The sequence below is a fragment of the Aphis gossypii genome, chromosome 1, assembly GCF_020184175.1.
Source record: "Aphis gossypii isolate Hap1 chromosome 1, ASM2018417v2, whole genome shotgun sequence".
Taxonomy (NCBI): Eukaryota; Metazoa; Arthropoda; class Insecta; order Hemiptera; family Aphididae; genus Aphis; species Aphis gossypii.
The window spans coordinates 70,598,232-70,613,065 of NC_065530.1; the positions used below are offsets into that span (position 1 = coordinate 70,598,232).

Sequence of the window (14,834 nt, forward strand, 5' to 3'; positions counted from 1 at the left end):
GTATTTTATAATTATACTGTTTTTATTTTTAGTTTATTATATTATTTTATTAATATCTTATTGTATAATTTTAATATTAGTATATATTATATAAGCTCACACATCAACAATGGTGTAATTAAAATATTAAATAACTTCACCAACGACGGATTAAATATCTATTTATGTATTGTGATTTGTAATTATAATTATAATTTTATAATTTATTATTGATGTAAATGTGTTGTATTATTTGACTATTGTAATAGTATGTTTAGTAAATTTAAATAACAACTTGAAGGAACAAGATGCATAGTATAAAATATAATATATTGTAATTTAAAATAATATATTAATATAATATGGTTCTCTTGTGTTATTATTGTTCAGCTGCCCTTTTGAAATTTGAGCAGGCGAATCACTTGTTAATTTAGCTTTTTCCACAATTAAATTTTTTATTTTTTTCGCAGAAATAAAATTTTCATTTCCTTGATGTACATGATCATTATTTACAGAAATAAAAATTGGATTATTTATGTTTAAACTAGTTTTTAAAAAGCACGGGCACTTTATAGAGCTATTTTTTGAACACCTCCAACGAATAAAATTAGAACATTCCTTGTGGAAATTAAACAAAAATCCCAAATACGCAACCTGAGGGTATTTTTTGTTTGAATTAATTAATTCCATTTTTAAACAATGCTGTGTGTTATGTATGTATTATTCCATGATGAATTAAGTTTGAGGTTATGTTTTATTATGTTGTTTTTTATGCTGCCTGTTAAGGAAGACATTAACTTTTAAAATATGTATGAGTAAATTATAATAAAAAAATTTCTGTTACAATCACGGACTAAGATAGAATGGACTGGTAACGGTAGGGACGGCGAGGTGGTGGGGTCTGATCCCCAAATGTTTCTGCCCCGCTACACTGCACATCTATCACAAGTACACTATGTTCAACGCTATCTAGTGATAATAATATACGATAGAAAAGTAAATAGTGGTTCCATATAGGTTATTATAATATACTATAATATTTCTCCATAGATGGCGCTGAATGTAGTGTACTCTGGTACCTTGTCTAGAGAAACATTTGTGTCACACTGATAAGACATTCGATATCAGTCCATTCTATCTTAGTCCGTGGTTACAATATACAATTCACGTGTTAATTATTAGTACTCGGTACATTACATTGGCGACGAAGATAATTCGGGTATGCATATTTAATTAGTAATTCCGTGCAGTGTTAATTATTTTATGATGGACGGGAACGTTTCGAATCCTGTCAGTCCACGTGTTTGCACAGGGCAACAAATGGGACAATTGACGGAATTTAAGCTTAAAGAAGATGATTTTAATTCTTGGATTGAGAGATTTGAATTGTATGTGGCGCTTAATGAAATTAATGTACATAAAAAACAATTATTATTCTTAACATTGTTGGGTAATGATGGTTATGCCTTACTGAGAGATTTGTGTACACCTAATAAACCCATTGACAAGAAATATGATGATCTCAAAAGTTTGCTTACAAATTACATAAACCCAAAACCGAATTTAATTACTGAGAGGTACAAGTTTAAAGAACGCAGACAGGCTGCAAATGAAACTGTTATTCAGTTTATTACAGGACTTAAAAAAATGTCTGAACATTGTGAATTTGGAACAGTGTTAGATGACGCATTGAGAGATCAAGTTATTTGGGGAATCAGAGATAGTAATATCAAGAAAAGGCTGTTATCTGAAGGTTCATTGACTTTCAAAAAATGCATTGAATTGAGTTTGGCTATGGAGAGTGCTAACAATGACATTTCAAAGATGGAACATCACGAAGCAGTTAACTACCATAAAGTTTCGAAGAAGAAAAATACTAAGTTCCTGACCAAAGTCAAGCAATCATCATCGAATAATAGTGGCAAAATTGGTGGAGAATCAATAATGAAAGGTACAAAAAGAAATTGGGTATGCTATTGCTGTGGGAAGAGTGGACATACTAAACCATCATGTAAGTATATTAGTTATAAGTGTTCAATTTGTAACAAGGTTGGTCATTTAAAGAATGTTTGTAAAAATAAGGGAAACAATGTTAATAATGTTGACCTTGATAATGTAGATTTAAATTTGAATAGTTTATTTAATTTAGAAACTGTAAATGTAAATTTTGTGCAACCTTTTTGTCTTAAACTACTAGTAGATAATGTAACCATAGAGTTTCAAGTAGATACGGGTTCAGCAGTATCGGTTATGTCTGTGAAAGATTTTGATAAATTTAAATTGGGGTGTGTAGAGGATTTGGAGAAAACTGATGTTAATTTAAAAGCATATAATGGTTCAATAATTATACCTAAAGGAATTTTAAAGGTCAAGGTTAAGTACAAAAATCAGTGGAAGTCATTAAGTTTATACATTGTGTTGGATGGAGGACCACCAATTATTGGTAGAGATTGGTTGATCGAGTTAGATATATTGCCATTAAAATTAAATTTTCATTCCTTATCTCAACAAGATATTATACAAAAGTATCCATCAGTTTTTAATGAGGAATTAGGATGTTTTAAACATAAAACTTTTAAATTGTATTTAAAAGAGAACACTATTCCTGTGTTTTGTAAACCTAGAGTTATACCTTTTTCCCTTAAGGATAGTGTGAGTAAAGAATTGGAAAGACTAATTAAAGCAGAATTGTTAGTTTCTGTTGAATCAAGTGATTGGGCTACTCCTATAGTTCCGGTAGTTAAGCCTGATAAATCTATAAGGTTGTGTGGGGATTATAAGGTTACTTTGAATAAATATCTGGAAGTCAATAGATATCCTATACCTAGAGTAGTAGATTTAATAAGTGCATTCCAGGGAGCAGTTGTATTTTGTACATTAGATTTATGCCAAGCGTATCAACAGTTGTTACTTGACGAAGAAAGTCAAAAATTAACCACAATTTCTACACATAAAGGGTTATACATGTTCAAAAGATTACCATATGGAATTTCATCTGCACCGGGTATGTTGCAAAGGGAAATGGAAAAGTTGCTTTGTAATATACCAGGTACAGTTTGTTTTTATGATGATGTAGTAGTATCAGGTAAAGATTACACAGAAGTAAATAATAGACTTGATAGTGTTTTGAAAAAATTGAATGATGCTGGCTTAACTCTTAAAAAAAGTAAATGCAAGTTTTTCAGTGATAATGTTACATTTCTTGGTTATCATATTGATAAAGAAGGACTGCACATACCTAAAGAGAGAATCAAAGCTATAACAGAAGCCCCAAACCCTAAAAACGTTCAGGAAGTTAAAGCTTTTTTGGGATTAGTAAATTATTATGGAAAATTTATTAAAAATATGTCCTTTAAAGCAGGTGCTTTGTATGCATTACTTAAAAATAATGTTAAATTTCGTTGGGGGATGGAACAAAAATTAGCTTTCAATAAAATTAAAGAATCGATAGTATCTGAGAATATACTTGTGCATTATAATAGTAGTTGGGAGTTAATAGTTGCAAGTGACGCTAGCCCAATTGGCATTGGTGCGGTTTTGTCGCATAGATTACCTGACGGATCTGAAAAACCTATTGCTTTTGCGTCTCGTACATTAACAGATTGTGAAAAAAAGTATGCACAAATTGATAAAGAAGCTTTAGCTATAGTTTTTGCTGTTAGGTATTTCCATCAATATGTTTTTGGGCGACAATTCATTTTAAGAACGGATCATAAACCGTTAGTGAGTATTTTTGGAGAAAATAAAGGGATACCAGTTATGGCGGCGCATAGGCTTCAGCGATATGCAGTGTTTTTATCAGGATATTCATATAAAATTGAATTTATTAATGGGATGAATAATGGTAATGCAGATGCCTTATCTAGGTTACCTATTAAAGATTCAGATAACATTAATGATGCTGAGAGTGATAATTTTTTTATTAATTTAATAATGACAAATATAAAATCAATTACGGATTTAGATATTTGTACAGAAATTAAGGAAGATAAAGTGCTACGTGAAGTTTATTTTAGGGTATTATCTAATAAATGGCCGGATAAAGTCAAAAAAGTAAATGATGAATTAAAACCTTATTTTAATCGGAAAAATGAATTAACCATTGAAGTAGGTTGTTTGTTATGGGGGCATAGAATAGTAGTACCTGGTAAATTTCAAAAGGAATTGTTAAATGAGTTACATCATACGCATATGGGCACGGTTAAAATGAAATCGGTGGCTAGGTCATATATCTGGTGGCCTGGCATTGATAATGATATACAGAACATCACAAAAAGTTGTGTTGCTTGTTTAGCTCATAGTAATAATCCACCTAAAAGTGTATTACATTGTTGGCCTTGGCCGGAAGGACCATCACAACGTGTACATTTAGATTTTTTGGGACCTGTAGACGGTAAAATGTTCATAGTGATAATTGATGCCTTTTCTAAGTGGTTATATGTTAAACATCTACTTAATATTACTACAGTATCAACTATCAAAGTGTTAAGAGAATATTTTTCAATTTGGGGAATTCCTAAAAAATTAGTCACTGACAATGGACCTTCTTTATGTTCATATGAAATGGAAGAGTTTTTAAAAATTAATGGTGTGACACATATTAAGACTCCACCATATAGTCCTTCGACTAATGGAGCTGCCGAAAATGCAGTTAAAACCTTTAAAATGTTTTTAAAAAAATGTGCTAAAAATTCAGATATAGAGGATAATATAAGTAAATTTATTCTAGCATACAATAGTACTAATCATTGTTCAACTGGAGTGAGCCCTGCTGAGTTACACATTGGGAGACAGTTGAATATAGCTTTGGATAGGTTATTAGTCAAGGCAAAATATAATTATTCAAAAAGTTTAGGAAGAGCCAAGGAAAATTATAAGGGTGGTAGAGTAAAAATTTATGAAATTGGAGATGAGGTAATGTGTAGAAATTATGGAGAAGGGAATAAGTGGATACAGGGAAAAATTATACAAAAATTATCACCTGTTACATACTTAATTAAAATTATTAAGGGTAACATTTATAAGCGACATTTAAACCAAATAATTGATTGTATGAATAATAATGGAACAGAAGTAGAAATTAATGGAGATGATTTGTTAAAAGAATTACAAAATGCTGATAATAATAAAGATAATATTAAAGAACACATAGTAGCAAGTGAAAGTGCTAGAGAGTTAGAAAAAGAAGTAGAACTGGAAACCAAGGATAAAGTTGAGGAGCTTGAATTAAGGAAAAGCCACAGAGTTATTAAACCACCTATTCGTTTAAATTTATAAAATATTGAATGTTAATTATTATTATTATTATTTAATTATAATGTTCTAATTATTAATATGTACAATTATTATTATATTCGTTTTAAACAATTCAAGGGTATTACCTATTTAATATTATGTTTTTTTTTATCATGTTTATTATGTATTATTATTTTGTTATGTGATTAATACTATATTATATTTAATAATTTTATATGAAACTTAATTCATATCTAAGTCGAGAGGACTGTTATGTATGTATTATTCCATGATGAATTAAGTTTGAGGTTATGTTTTATTATGTTGTTTTTTATGCTGCCTGTTAAGGAAGACATTAACTTTTAAAATATGTATGAGTAAATTATAATAAAAAAATGTCTGTTACAATATACAATTCACGTGTTAATTATTAGTACTCGGTACATTACACTGTGAAACTTGTAAAATGTTGTTGTTGTTATTGACGGATGACGGACCGTTTTATAATGTATAGTCAAATAGTCAATGTAGTTATATATATATATATATATTTTTTATTAATTTAATGATATCCAGATATCGATAATGCATCTGCGTCGGAACTCGGAATTACGACCTATGCTTGTATGTGTAGTGTAATAAAAATAATAATACATAATAGCCAATAGGTATATAACGGCCATAATTTGAGGGGAAAGGCCTAGCTATGGTAAAATTATTATCGACGATAACTTGTCGTGCTATATAAATATGTAATTTATTATTATTGTTTGTACCGGCGGCAGTTTGCAGAAAATCTCTTGTTAATCGCAACAATTTTCGTTTATTTTATAAATAATAAAATTTGGTAGATAACAAATATATTATATGAACAAGCATTTTATACATTACACACTAAAATACAAAGTACAACTATAGAACTGTACAAGAAAGTGTATTTCAGTAAATTTTTCACTAAACTTTTTACCGGGACTTTTTTTTCCGTTTACCACACAAATATTCAACTTATAGCACCATGAAAGCGTGTATTGTAAAACGCTTCAACCGTACATTAAAAGAAAAAATGTTTAGAGAGTTTACTGCACGAGGTTCATACAATTGGATTTCTATTTTACCTTCATTGATTAATGAGTATAATAATACAAAACATAGAATAAGGATGACTCCGACGCAAGTTGATTTAGATCCAACATCAGTTGAAATAAAAACACGCAAAATTATTAATAGAAAAAATAGTTTAAAAATTGGTGATTACGTTCGTATAAGTACATATAAAAGTGTAGGTATTTACAAAAGGTTATTTACCAAGTTGGTCTGCAGAAATATTCAAAATTATCAAAATTAATCAAACCATGCCTATTACATATCAATTACAAAATTATACAGGAAAACCAATTGCTGGCTGTTTTTACTCTGAGGAAATATGTAAAACAAATTACCCAAAAGAATATTTAATCGAAAAAATTATTCGTAGGAAGGGGACACAGATATTTGTAAAGTGGCTGGGGTTTGACAATACACATAATAGTTGGATAAATTAAGTGACACTAGAAAATAACTATAGTATTAGTTGAGTTTCTACCATGAACGTGTTCGGTAGTTCTCAGTCTGGTGAAATAAAAAAAATTAATTCAAATCTTGAACATTCGATTAAATCATATTCGGATAAATTAAATAAAATTGAACATTTAAATATTTAATTGAAGAAAATCATACATCTATTCAATTACAAGAAGAACAAACAGAAAAGTTGGAATTAACGTGTTTAGACATAACAGAGCATATGATAAAAGCTGAAGTTACATTACAAACTATCCTAGAAGCTGTAAACGATTTGAAAAAAACATCACCTGTCATACAAAGTCAACTCAATACTATTGAAACTTATTTTAAAGACAAGCCATAATGTCTACAGGCATCATCGACATTCAATGCATTCTTGAAGCGAACAACAAATATAATATATATCATATTATGATTAAAGAGATGTCTATTGTAGATACAGAAACATGGGCTACTCAACACTGGATTTTTAAAAATTCAAAATCTAATCAAGATAATAAAAGTCGAAAAACTAACAAGTGGCTACAAAATTTTCATCAGCTATCTATTGACTACGGTGATATAGAATATGAAGAACTTGGTAGAATATTGAATTCGTTAGTTTGACTGAATTTACACCAAAGGTGAACAGAAAAAACAACTACTTATAGAGTATATACCACACGTCATACTCATCAACATTGAAGACTTGGGTTGTCCTCGACTGGATCAAATATGTGATGAAGCCTTACCTTGTTGTATCTTTCATAAGGACTTAAATCCTAAATATTGTACATTTTATAAAGTGTTTGCTTTAAGAAAATGGTTTGTAAATAATTCTTAAAAATTGTAATCATGTATTTTTTATTTCAAAATTGAGTTTTATTTCTATACCATACTAACAATAATATTTACAAAGAAAATGGTTTAAAGTAAAATATACAAGTACAAAAATATGACATAGGAAAAATTTAATTCTAGATATTATGTATACAGAAATAATTTTTATTTCAAAATTGAGTTTTATTTCTATACCATACTAGCAATAATATTTACAAAGAAAATGATTTATAGTAAAATATACAAGTACAAAAATATGATATAGGAAAAATTTAATTCTAGATATTACGTATACAGAAATAATTTATAGAAAAAATATTTACAAAAATTAAACAAGTATAAAAAATTATACAGAAATAATTTTTACAAAAAATACAACTATCTAGTTCTGCTTCAAGTTCCTCCCTACAAAATTCAAAAAATTATTAAAATATATATATATATTTATATACTCACTATATAGAATAGTGTCCATAAGCTAGGGTGTGTACTTTGTCTTCAAGTATAACTCTTTTATCATCAAAACTGTTATAAGTTAATTTATTGGATTTGATGGTCTTTAATTTGTGCTTGAATGAACGGATAGAGACGTTTGACGTTGTTACTTCCAAACTGGTATCACCAAACAAACACCGTTTATGATCTTGAAAGGTCATATGGTTTCTAACAACATGTCCACGGATTCCTTTTGCTTTGATTTTCTCCTTATCTTCTAAAATGTAAGTGTAGGTATTTGCACGGAGAGCACAAAACTCTCTCATAATACGTCCATCGGTTTCATCAGAAAATAGCCCAGGAATCTTCTTTCTCTCAGCAATGTAACACGGGTGGTCACGGGGTAGATTTGCAGTGTCCATTCGATTCAACAAGTTGGGATTGTTCAACAGATCATTGTAAAAATCATCAGTTTGAATATAGTATACCAATGAATCTAAAATAATAAATTAAATTAATAAAAGTATACCAATGAAACTAAAATAATAAATTAAATTAATAAAAGTACTAATACTAATGATTTACCTGTATCTGTATACATGAGCCCAATTTTATCATCATAATGTTTCTGCATTACGTTATAATGATAGTCATACATTAAATACTTGGAAATTTCCAGCACTGCAAAACCTGATAAAAAATTTAAAATATTAATATAACAATATAAAATTTAAAATAAATGTAATTTACCTATATAAATAGGTTTACAAAAATCAATGATTTTGTTTTCTAATGCAACTGCATTTAGAGTTTCATTGTATGTAGTACAGTGTTTGAATGTTGATTGATTTATCAGTTTTTGTAAACGACGATCACTAGACACCAGTTCCATTTTTATTCTTTTCCGCATAAACTCCATGGTTTTCCCAAAAACCTCATTATTTAAAAGTTTGAAAAAGTCTTTCTCAAAGTCATTTGCTGCTTTTTTTTCGCATCTTTGTGTTTAGTGCTATGTATGGAGCCAGCCATGGCGATTGATTAAACTGAACTACTCTATGAACCTATAATAAAAAAATAATTATATTATAAATGTAAAATAAAAACATTTATACATTTACTTTTTCAACTATGAGTCCATTGGCTATAGCTTGTTGGAGGTTTCGGTAATGAATAATATAGTTTTTTTTCGACTGAAGTGTTGCCATGAGTTTTTTAACTTTTGAACCAGCTGGGATACCGTTTTGTGGTAGGAAAGGTAAGTCGTTGTGTTTATCATGGAGTTCTTTCGGATAAGTAATGTCAACTTCATATATCCGTCCGATGGGTGATGTATCGTTCAAATCATTCAGCCCTTCTAGCTTAGGTTCAACCCACTTAAAACCACCATAGGGCATGTGTTGTGACATTGCCCAACCGTACAGATTATTACCTAAAAAAATAAATTTATATCAAAAAATAATTAAAATATATGTATAGCTTTAGCATACCTGCATACCTCATACTTGCTTGTGTCAAACCGCCTCGAATTCCTGTAAAAAATGTATATATTATATAATATGTTGGTATTCAATGTAGCATGTTCCGTTTCGTTTCGTTTTGTTATCGTTTTCGTGTGCACGTAACGGTGCGTTCCACAGTTGCAGCCTTCGTCGGCTGACGCTTATCAGGCGTTAGTGTGCGACCGGCATAGATAATAAAGATATGGATAGGCACTGAGATAGATAAGATATACTGGAGCGCGCACTCGCCATTCCCGCAATGATACAAAAAACGAGCCGTCTCGAATCCCGCTTCCCCCACCATAAACAAAACATTTCATTTTTACATACGATATACGTGTAGTTATGATTATTTTCGTTCATAATTCTTAATTTATTTTCTTATTTCTTTAACAAATTAAATGTAGTAGTAATTATTCATTACCTTATTGTATTACCATGATTATAATATAAGATATAACGATATGGAAAGTGATCAAGCAGGGATTTTGAGATTTACAATGGACATTTTTGTTTATAAATAGTTGTTCACTACATAAAGTGCTATACATTGTAGGTATAAAATTCTTCCTTTTAACTTCAATCAACCATTTTTTAAGTAATTCAGGATTATAAGTGGAAATCTATATATTATAAAATATTAATATTTAGGTAGGTATAATAACTTAATTTGTTAGTTATTTTTGTTCAATCAAACTTATTAATATAATATAACTTATTCAGTTAAATTTTGTATTGTTTTAACTTAGCTTTTATAGTTAATTATCATTATTATACAGTTAAGTTAATTTTAATTTTTTTATGTATAGATATAGCCTAGAGGTTTGTTGAATTTTATCATGATTGTATAGACTACTTATCGAAAATTATTTTTTAAATTAACAATTTACTATTATTATATTATTTAATTATTATGACTATGATCTCTCGTATTATAATTATTAGTTATTATTATGTTACCACAAACGAGAATATTTTGTATTTTTAATATTTTTTTCCTATGTTCTATTAAATAATTATATGATAAAATTATTTAAAAAATATTATTATTTATTATTAAAAATGTATTATATGATTGTAAATCCATTGTATAATCAACAATCAACCACAGTTTATAAAATATTTCAAAATATAAGATTACAATGATAGCACTTTTATTTTCTTGGGCTTTTTTTCAGGTGTGATTGTAGTTTGGGTTTTTTTCGTGGGTATTTTTTCCGCTTCTCATTGATTAAATATTTAATTATATAAAATTATAAAACCATCGGGGCTTCAAGAAACCTCCGGGCCCCTGGCCACAAATAAAACTGTATAAAATGTTAATATTTAGGTACTTGTGGAACTAAATACTTCCACCTTTAATGTGCCTATTAGTACATCCAAAAGCTGAACACGAGACAACCATATTGAATATAGGTACTAGGTATATAAAATTGTAACAAATTACAAACTAACGAAAAGGCTTGAGATTATATAGGCATTTGAGTAAATATCTCAGCTATTAAGAACGAAAATAAATTGTTATTTACAAATTCATCGTATTTTCCTATGTAAAAATGAAATGTTTTGCCCTTCGGTGGTGGGGGTAACGTCAAACACGACGGCTCGTTTTTACGGCCGAGTGAGCGCTCCAGTATATCTTATCTATCTCAGTGTGGATAGGACATATCGGTATTATCAGCGGTATTTAAGGGGTCCAGTCTTAGATCATATACTATGGATGGAGCCATGCCCATCTCGACTGTGTACTCAATTTGAAGCACATATAAGCGACAAGTCTCTGACATTGATGCTTGATATACGCATGCGCGAAGAAACCCGTCGCATATTTATTTTGAAACACGGGCGATGTTTTAAATATCAATCAGCGGTCAGCAACTAAATATGCGACGGTTTGCTTCGCGCATGCGCACATCATACATCTATGTCAGAGACTTGTCGTTTATATGTGCTTCAATATATCGGGAAATGGCTCCATCCATAGTATTTGATCTAAGGGTCCAGTTGAGGCCAAACAAGTATACCTATATAGAGTATCAATTATCATTATAAAAACGCCTCAATTGCCTTCCCCTCCTGGCACGCGGCCTCAAATATATTTAACATAGGCGTGGCCTATCCATATCTTTATTATCTATGGCGACCGGCCAGCTATTGCTGTGGAATCATTATCAATGTTTTCTTTGTTCAAAACCATGAAGATTAGAGATAAGGAGACCAAACTCCGTATACAAATTATGGCCCGACAAAAGTCGCACGGTTATTCTGCCACCAGGAGCGCGTCGTTCGATTAGAGGGCTATGTTTTACCACATATTATATTATGTATTTTACTATAATTAATGTACGTTATTTTTGTATTTGAATGAAATATAAATTATCATTCATTACTTATTACCTGCTTATATTTAAGTATACTTAAATATACAACTAAAGTTCAAAAGATGTTTCCTGTAAAAAAAGTTTAAAATTCAAAATATTATGTATAAAAATATAATATATAAATAATAATAATATAAATAATTGATTGTTGTTGTTTGACATCTAAAGCATAACCAGTATTACACCCTGGTACAAAACAGCACTTAACCATTTTTAATGTTTAGGTAAAAAAATAAAAAATACAAATTACTCTGGTTTTATGTATAATTATTGTATTTAAATAATCAAACAAATACAAAATAATAATACAAATTATTTGAAACTATATCATTGTCTATTTATTTTTATTTTTGTAGTCCTGTCCGTTATATACTTTAATACTTATATGTAAATTCGTGCACTTTACTTTTGTCCGCTGTCCACTATCCAGCAAGCAGCAAGCCGTGCGCCCGTGCCATACTGTTTTTCTTGTTCCTGCTGCAGCTGTCAAACCACGTTTTTCTTGTGTTTTGTGAATTCTTCTGTCTGGTAAATATCGTTCGCGCATTTATTGCCAATCATTTAATTGTTTTTCCCCTAGTTTAGGGCGGTCATTGATTACCAGCAGAAGACTGTGTTTCTCGTGGTTTGTTGAGTTGTGTGTCCGCTGTAGCAGTGTGTATTGTGAGTGTTCTTCGTTTCTTCGTGTTGAGGTTAGCGGCGTTCTTGAGTGTGTGTGGGATCAATCTTGTACTTTTTATTGTATTTAAACTGATTATTATTATACGGATCCCGGCACCTCAAGACGCCATAACCCCAAGGGTATGTGGTGTACCATATTATCTCATATTTATTATAACTAGTCATTTGACCGACGGGTCATTATTATTATTATTAGTATTATTTTAGTATACTATTGTTGTATGATATTATTAAGATTGACTGATATTACCCCTACTGGTCTGTGATAAATTGTAACTATAATGTTATTCATTTGTTGGACCAAGTGGTCAAATTATTATTATACAAATTTTATGTAATCCAATACAACCATTGCCTTTTATTATATTCATGGGACGGTAGTGCAATAAGTTACCTACCCTCCCGGCCGCTAAGGCCCATTAATCTATTATTATTATTAAAGCTGAAGGCGAGCCAACAAGTACTATTTAAAAAATCGTGTATTACTATTATTTATTATTATCACTAAACAGGAAAATAAAAATATAATTACAATAATAATGGTATTCATAGACCATAATATTATTATACGTACTTTGGTGAAAATTAAGATTCAAAGTGTGGGCGCATAAGTTGACCACAATAATAAATAGTGGAAGAAACTTGTCGCCAATAAATAAAATGTGAATGGACTGTATAAAGAATAGGTAAAATTAAATAATTAAATAAATGCAAATAATATAAACAAATGGACTGCCTGGTTGGCAATATAATTTAAGAATGAATATAAATAAATATATATAAAGGTTATAATGTAGTGGTAACAAAATGTGTTGATTTAGAGATCAAATAGAGAAAGAAAAAAGGAACAATTTATGAACTAATTAATATGAGTTTTGCCTCAGGTGGCCTTAATAAAATAATAAATAATATGCCTCAGACGGCCTTTTTATAACAATATATATAATATGCCTTAGACGGCCTTTTTATAACAACATATTTAACATGCCTCAGACGGCCTTAATATAATAATATATATAATATGCCTTAGACGGCCTTAATAAAATAATATATATAATATGCCTCAGACGGCCTTAATAACATAATACAAATAATACTGAGGTAAAAAATATTTATAATCAATATTGAGCTGCAGCTCCCACAATTACAATAAAATAATAACTTACGTGGCCGACACAACACAGCTAACAAGTAACAGACACCATGCACCTTTTACAAATGCTGGACCAACAGACACTAGGTGCCAAAGTTGTTTTATTGCTGGTAAAGCGACAACCTTAAACCAATAATAATAATATATATATAAATTCAAATTAAATTTATTGAACAATATTTACCAGACAATAGACAAGAAACCAGAGTTGATCACAGCCAAAAACATAAAAAAGGTACCTAACACGAGGTTTGGAAAAAAGGCTGTTACGTAACTAAACTATATAGTGGGTATTACCCCTAAAAAAAGAAGGACTTGTCCGAATAATGGACGAAAAACAAGTGAGGAAAAATCATAACGAAAAAATAAGAATAATGAATATAGCCAATAGGTAATTAAAATTCACTATCACAGCTGTCGATAACAATTAAGGGCTGCCAACAACACTATTGCAACACAACGGCAATAATAAATAGACAAATTATTGGCACCACAAAAACTAGTATACAAAAAAAAAACAATTTAATAAATACACAAAACACAAAGAATATCATGTCATTGATTTTTATGAAGTGATGTTAATAAAATAACGCTAATTTTTGAAAACAAATATAATATTAAAATTGATTTTTTTGAAGTGCAACAAAATCAGACTAAATTGATCTAAATCCAACGAATCCAAATAGAACTTAAAATTATTATGTAAAATAATAACAAAAAAAAATATAATACAATAATAATATTTCCAAACTAAAAATATTTCATTTTTTTTTAGATTCTGAATGAAGTGATGAATGTATTTTTTTTTTATCGTTCTTTATTAAATAGTCTATATACATATTTTAATTTCGTTTACAGTAATCTGCATTCATCACTGATACCTACTGGCTAGTATTATATAAGACAATTAGTATTGAATAACTATACAAAATGATAGCACCATTATTGCCTATATTATACGCCGTGTAACACAATGTGAAAAATAAATATTATATCAGCCGGATGCACAATGGGGTCGGAAATTCGTCTCGTTCAATCGAGGTACTCATTATGGCTTAGAATGGAATTGATGACAAAATGACACCCACT

General features: G+C 29.6%; 1 protein-coding gene and 2 long non-coding RNA genes across 4 annotated transcripts in view; 1 reads left to right on the top strand and 2 right to left on the bottom strand.

The window, feature by feature from the left end:
• LOC126555897 (uncharacterized) overlaps positions 1-14,834 on the top strand; it is a 53,652-nt gene that overhangs the window by 3,206 nt on the left and 35,612 nt on the right. The window lies entirely within an intron of this gene.
• LOC126555895 (uncharacterized) lies at positions 7,642-9,684 on the bottom strand. 2 transcript variants are annotated; one of them, XM_050210880.1, is made up of 5 exons: positions 9,519-9,684; positions 9,150-9,460; positions 8,782-9,092; positions 8,617-8,721; positions 7,642-8,527 (listed from the first exon to the last, which is right to left on the bottom strand). In XM_050210880.1, exons 3-5 carry the CDS (start codon positions 8,948-8,950, stop codon positions 8,052-8,054), a joined length of 750 nt encoding a protein of 249 aa, XP_050066837.1. In that variant the 5' UTR covers positions 8,951-9,092; positions 9,150-9,460; positions 9,519-9,684; the 3' UTR covers positions 7,642-8,051. The 2 variants fall into 2 exon arrangements, with proteins under 2 accessions (XP_050066837.1, XP_050066838.1); XM_050210881.1 differs by having other exon boundaries at positions 9,527-9,660.
• On the bottom strand, positions 12,162-14,124 carry LOC126555896 (uncharacterized). Its single transcript, XR_007606998.1, has 2 exons — positions 13,930-14,124; positions 12,162-13,868 (listed from the first exon to the last, which is right to left on the bottom strand). It is a non-coding gene; the product is annotated as an uncharacterized LOC126555896 (long non-coding RNA).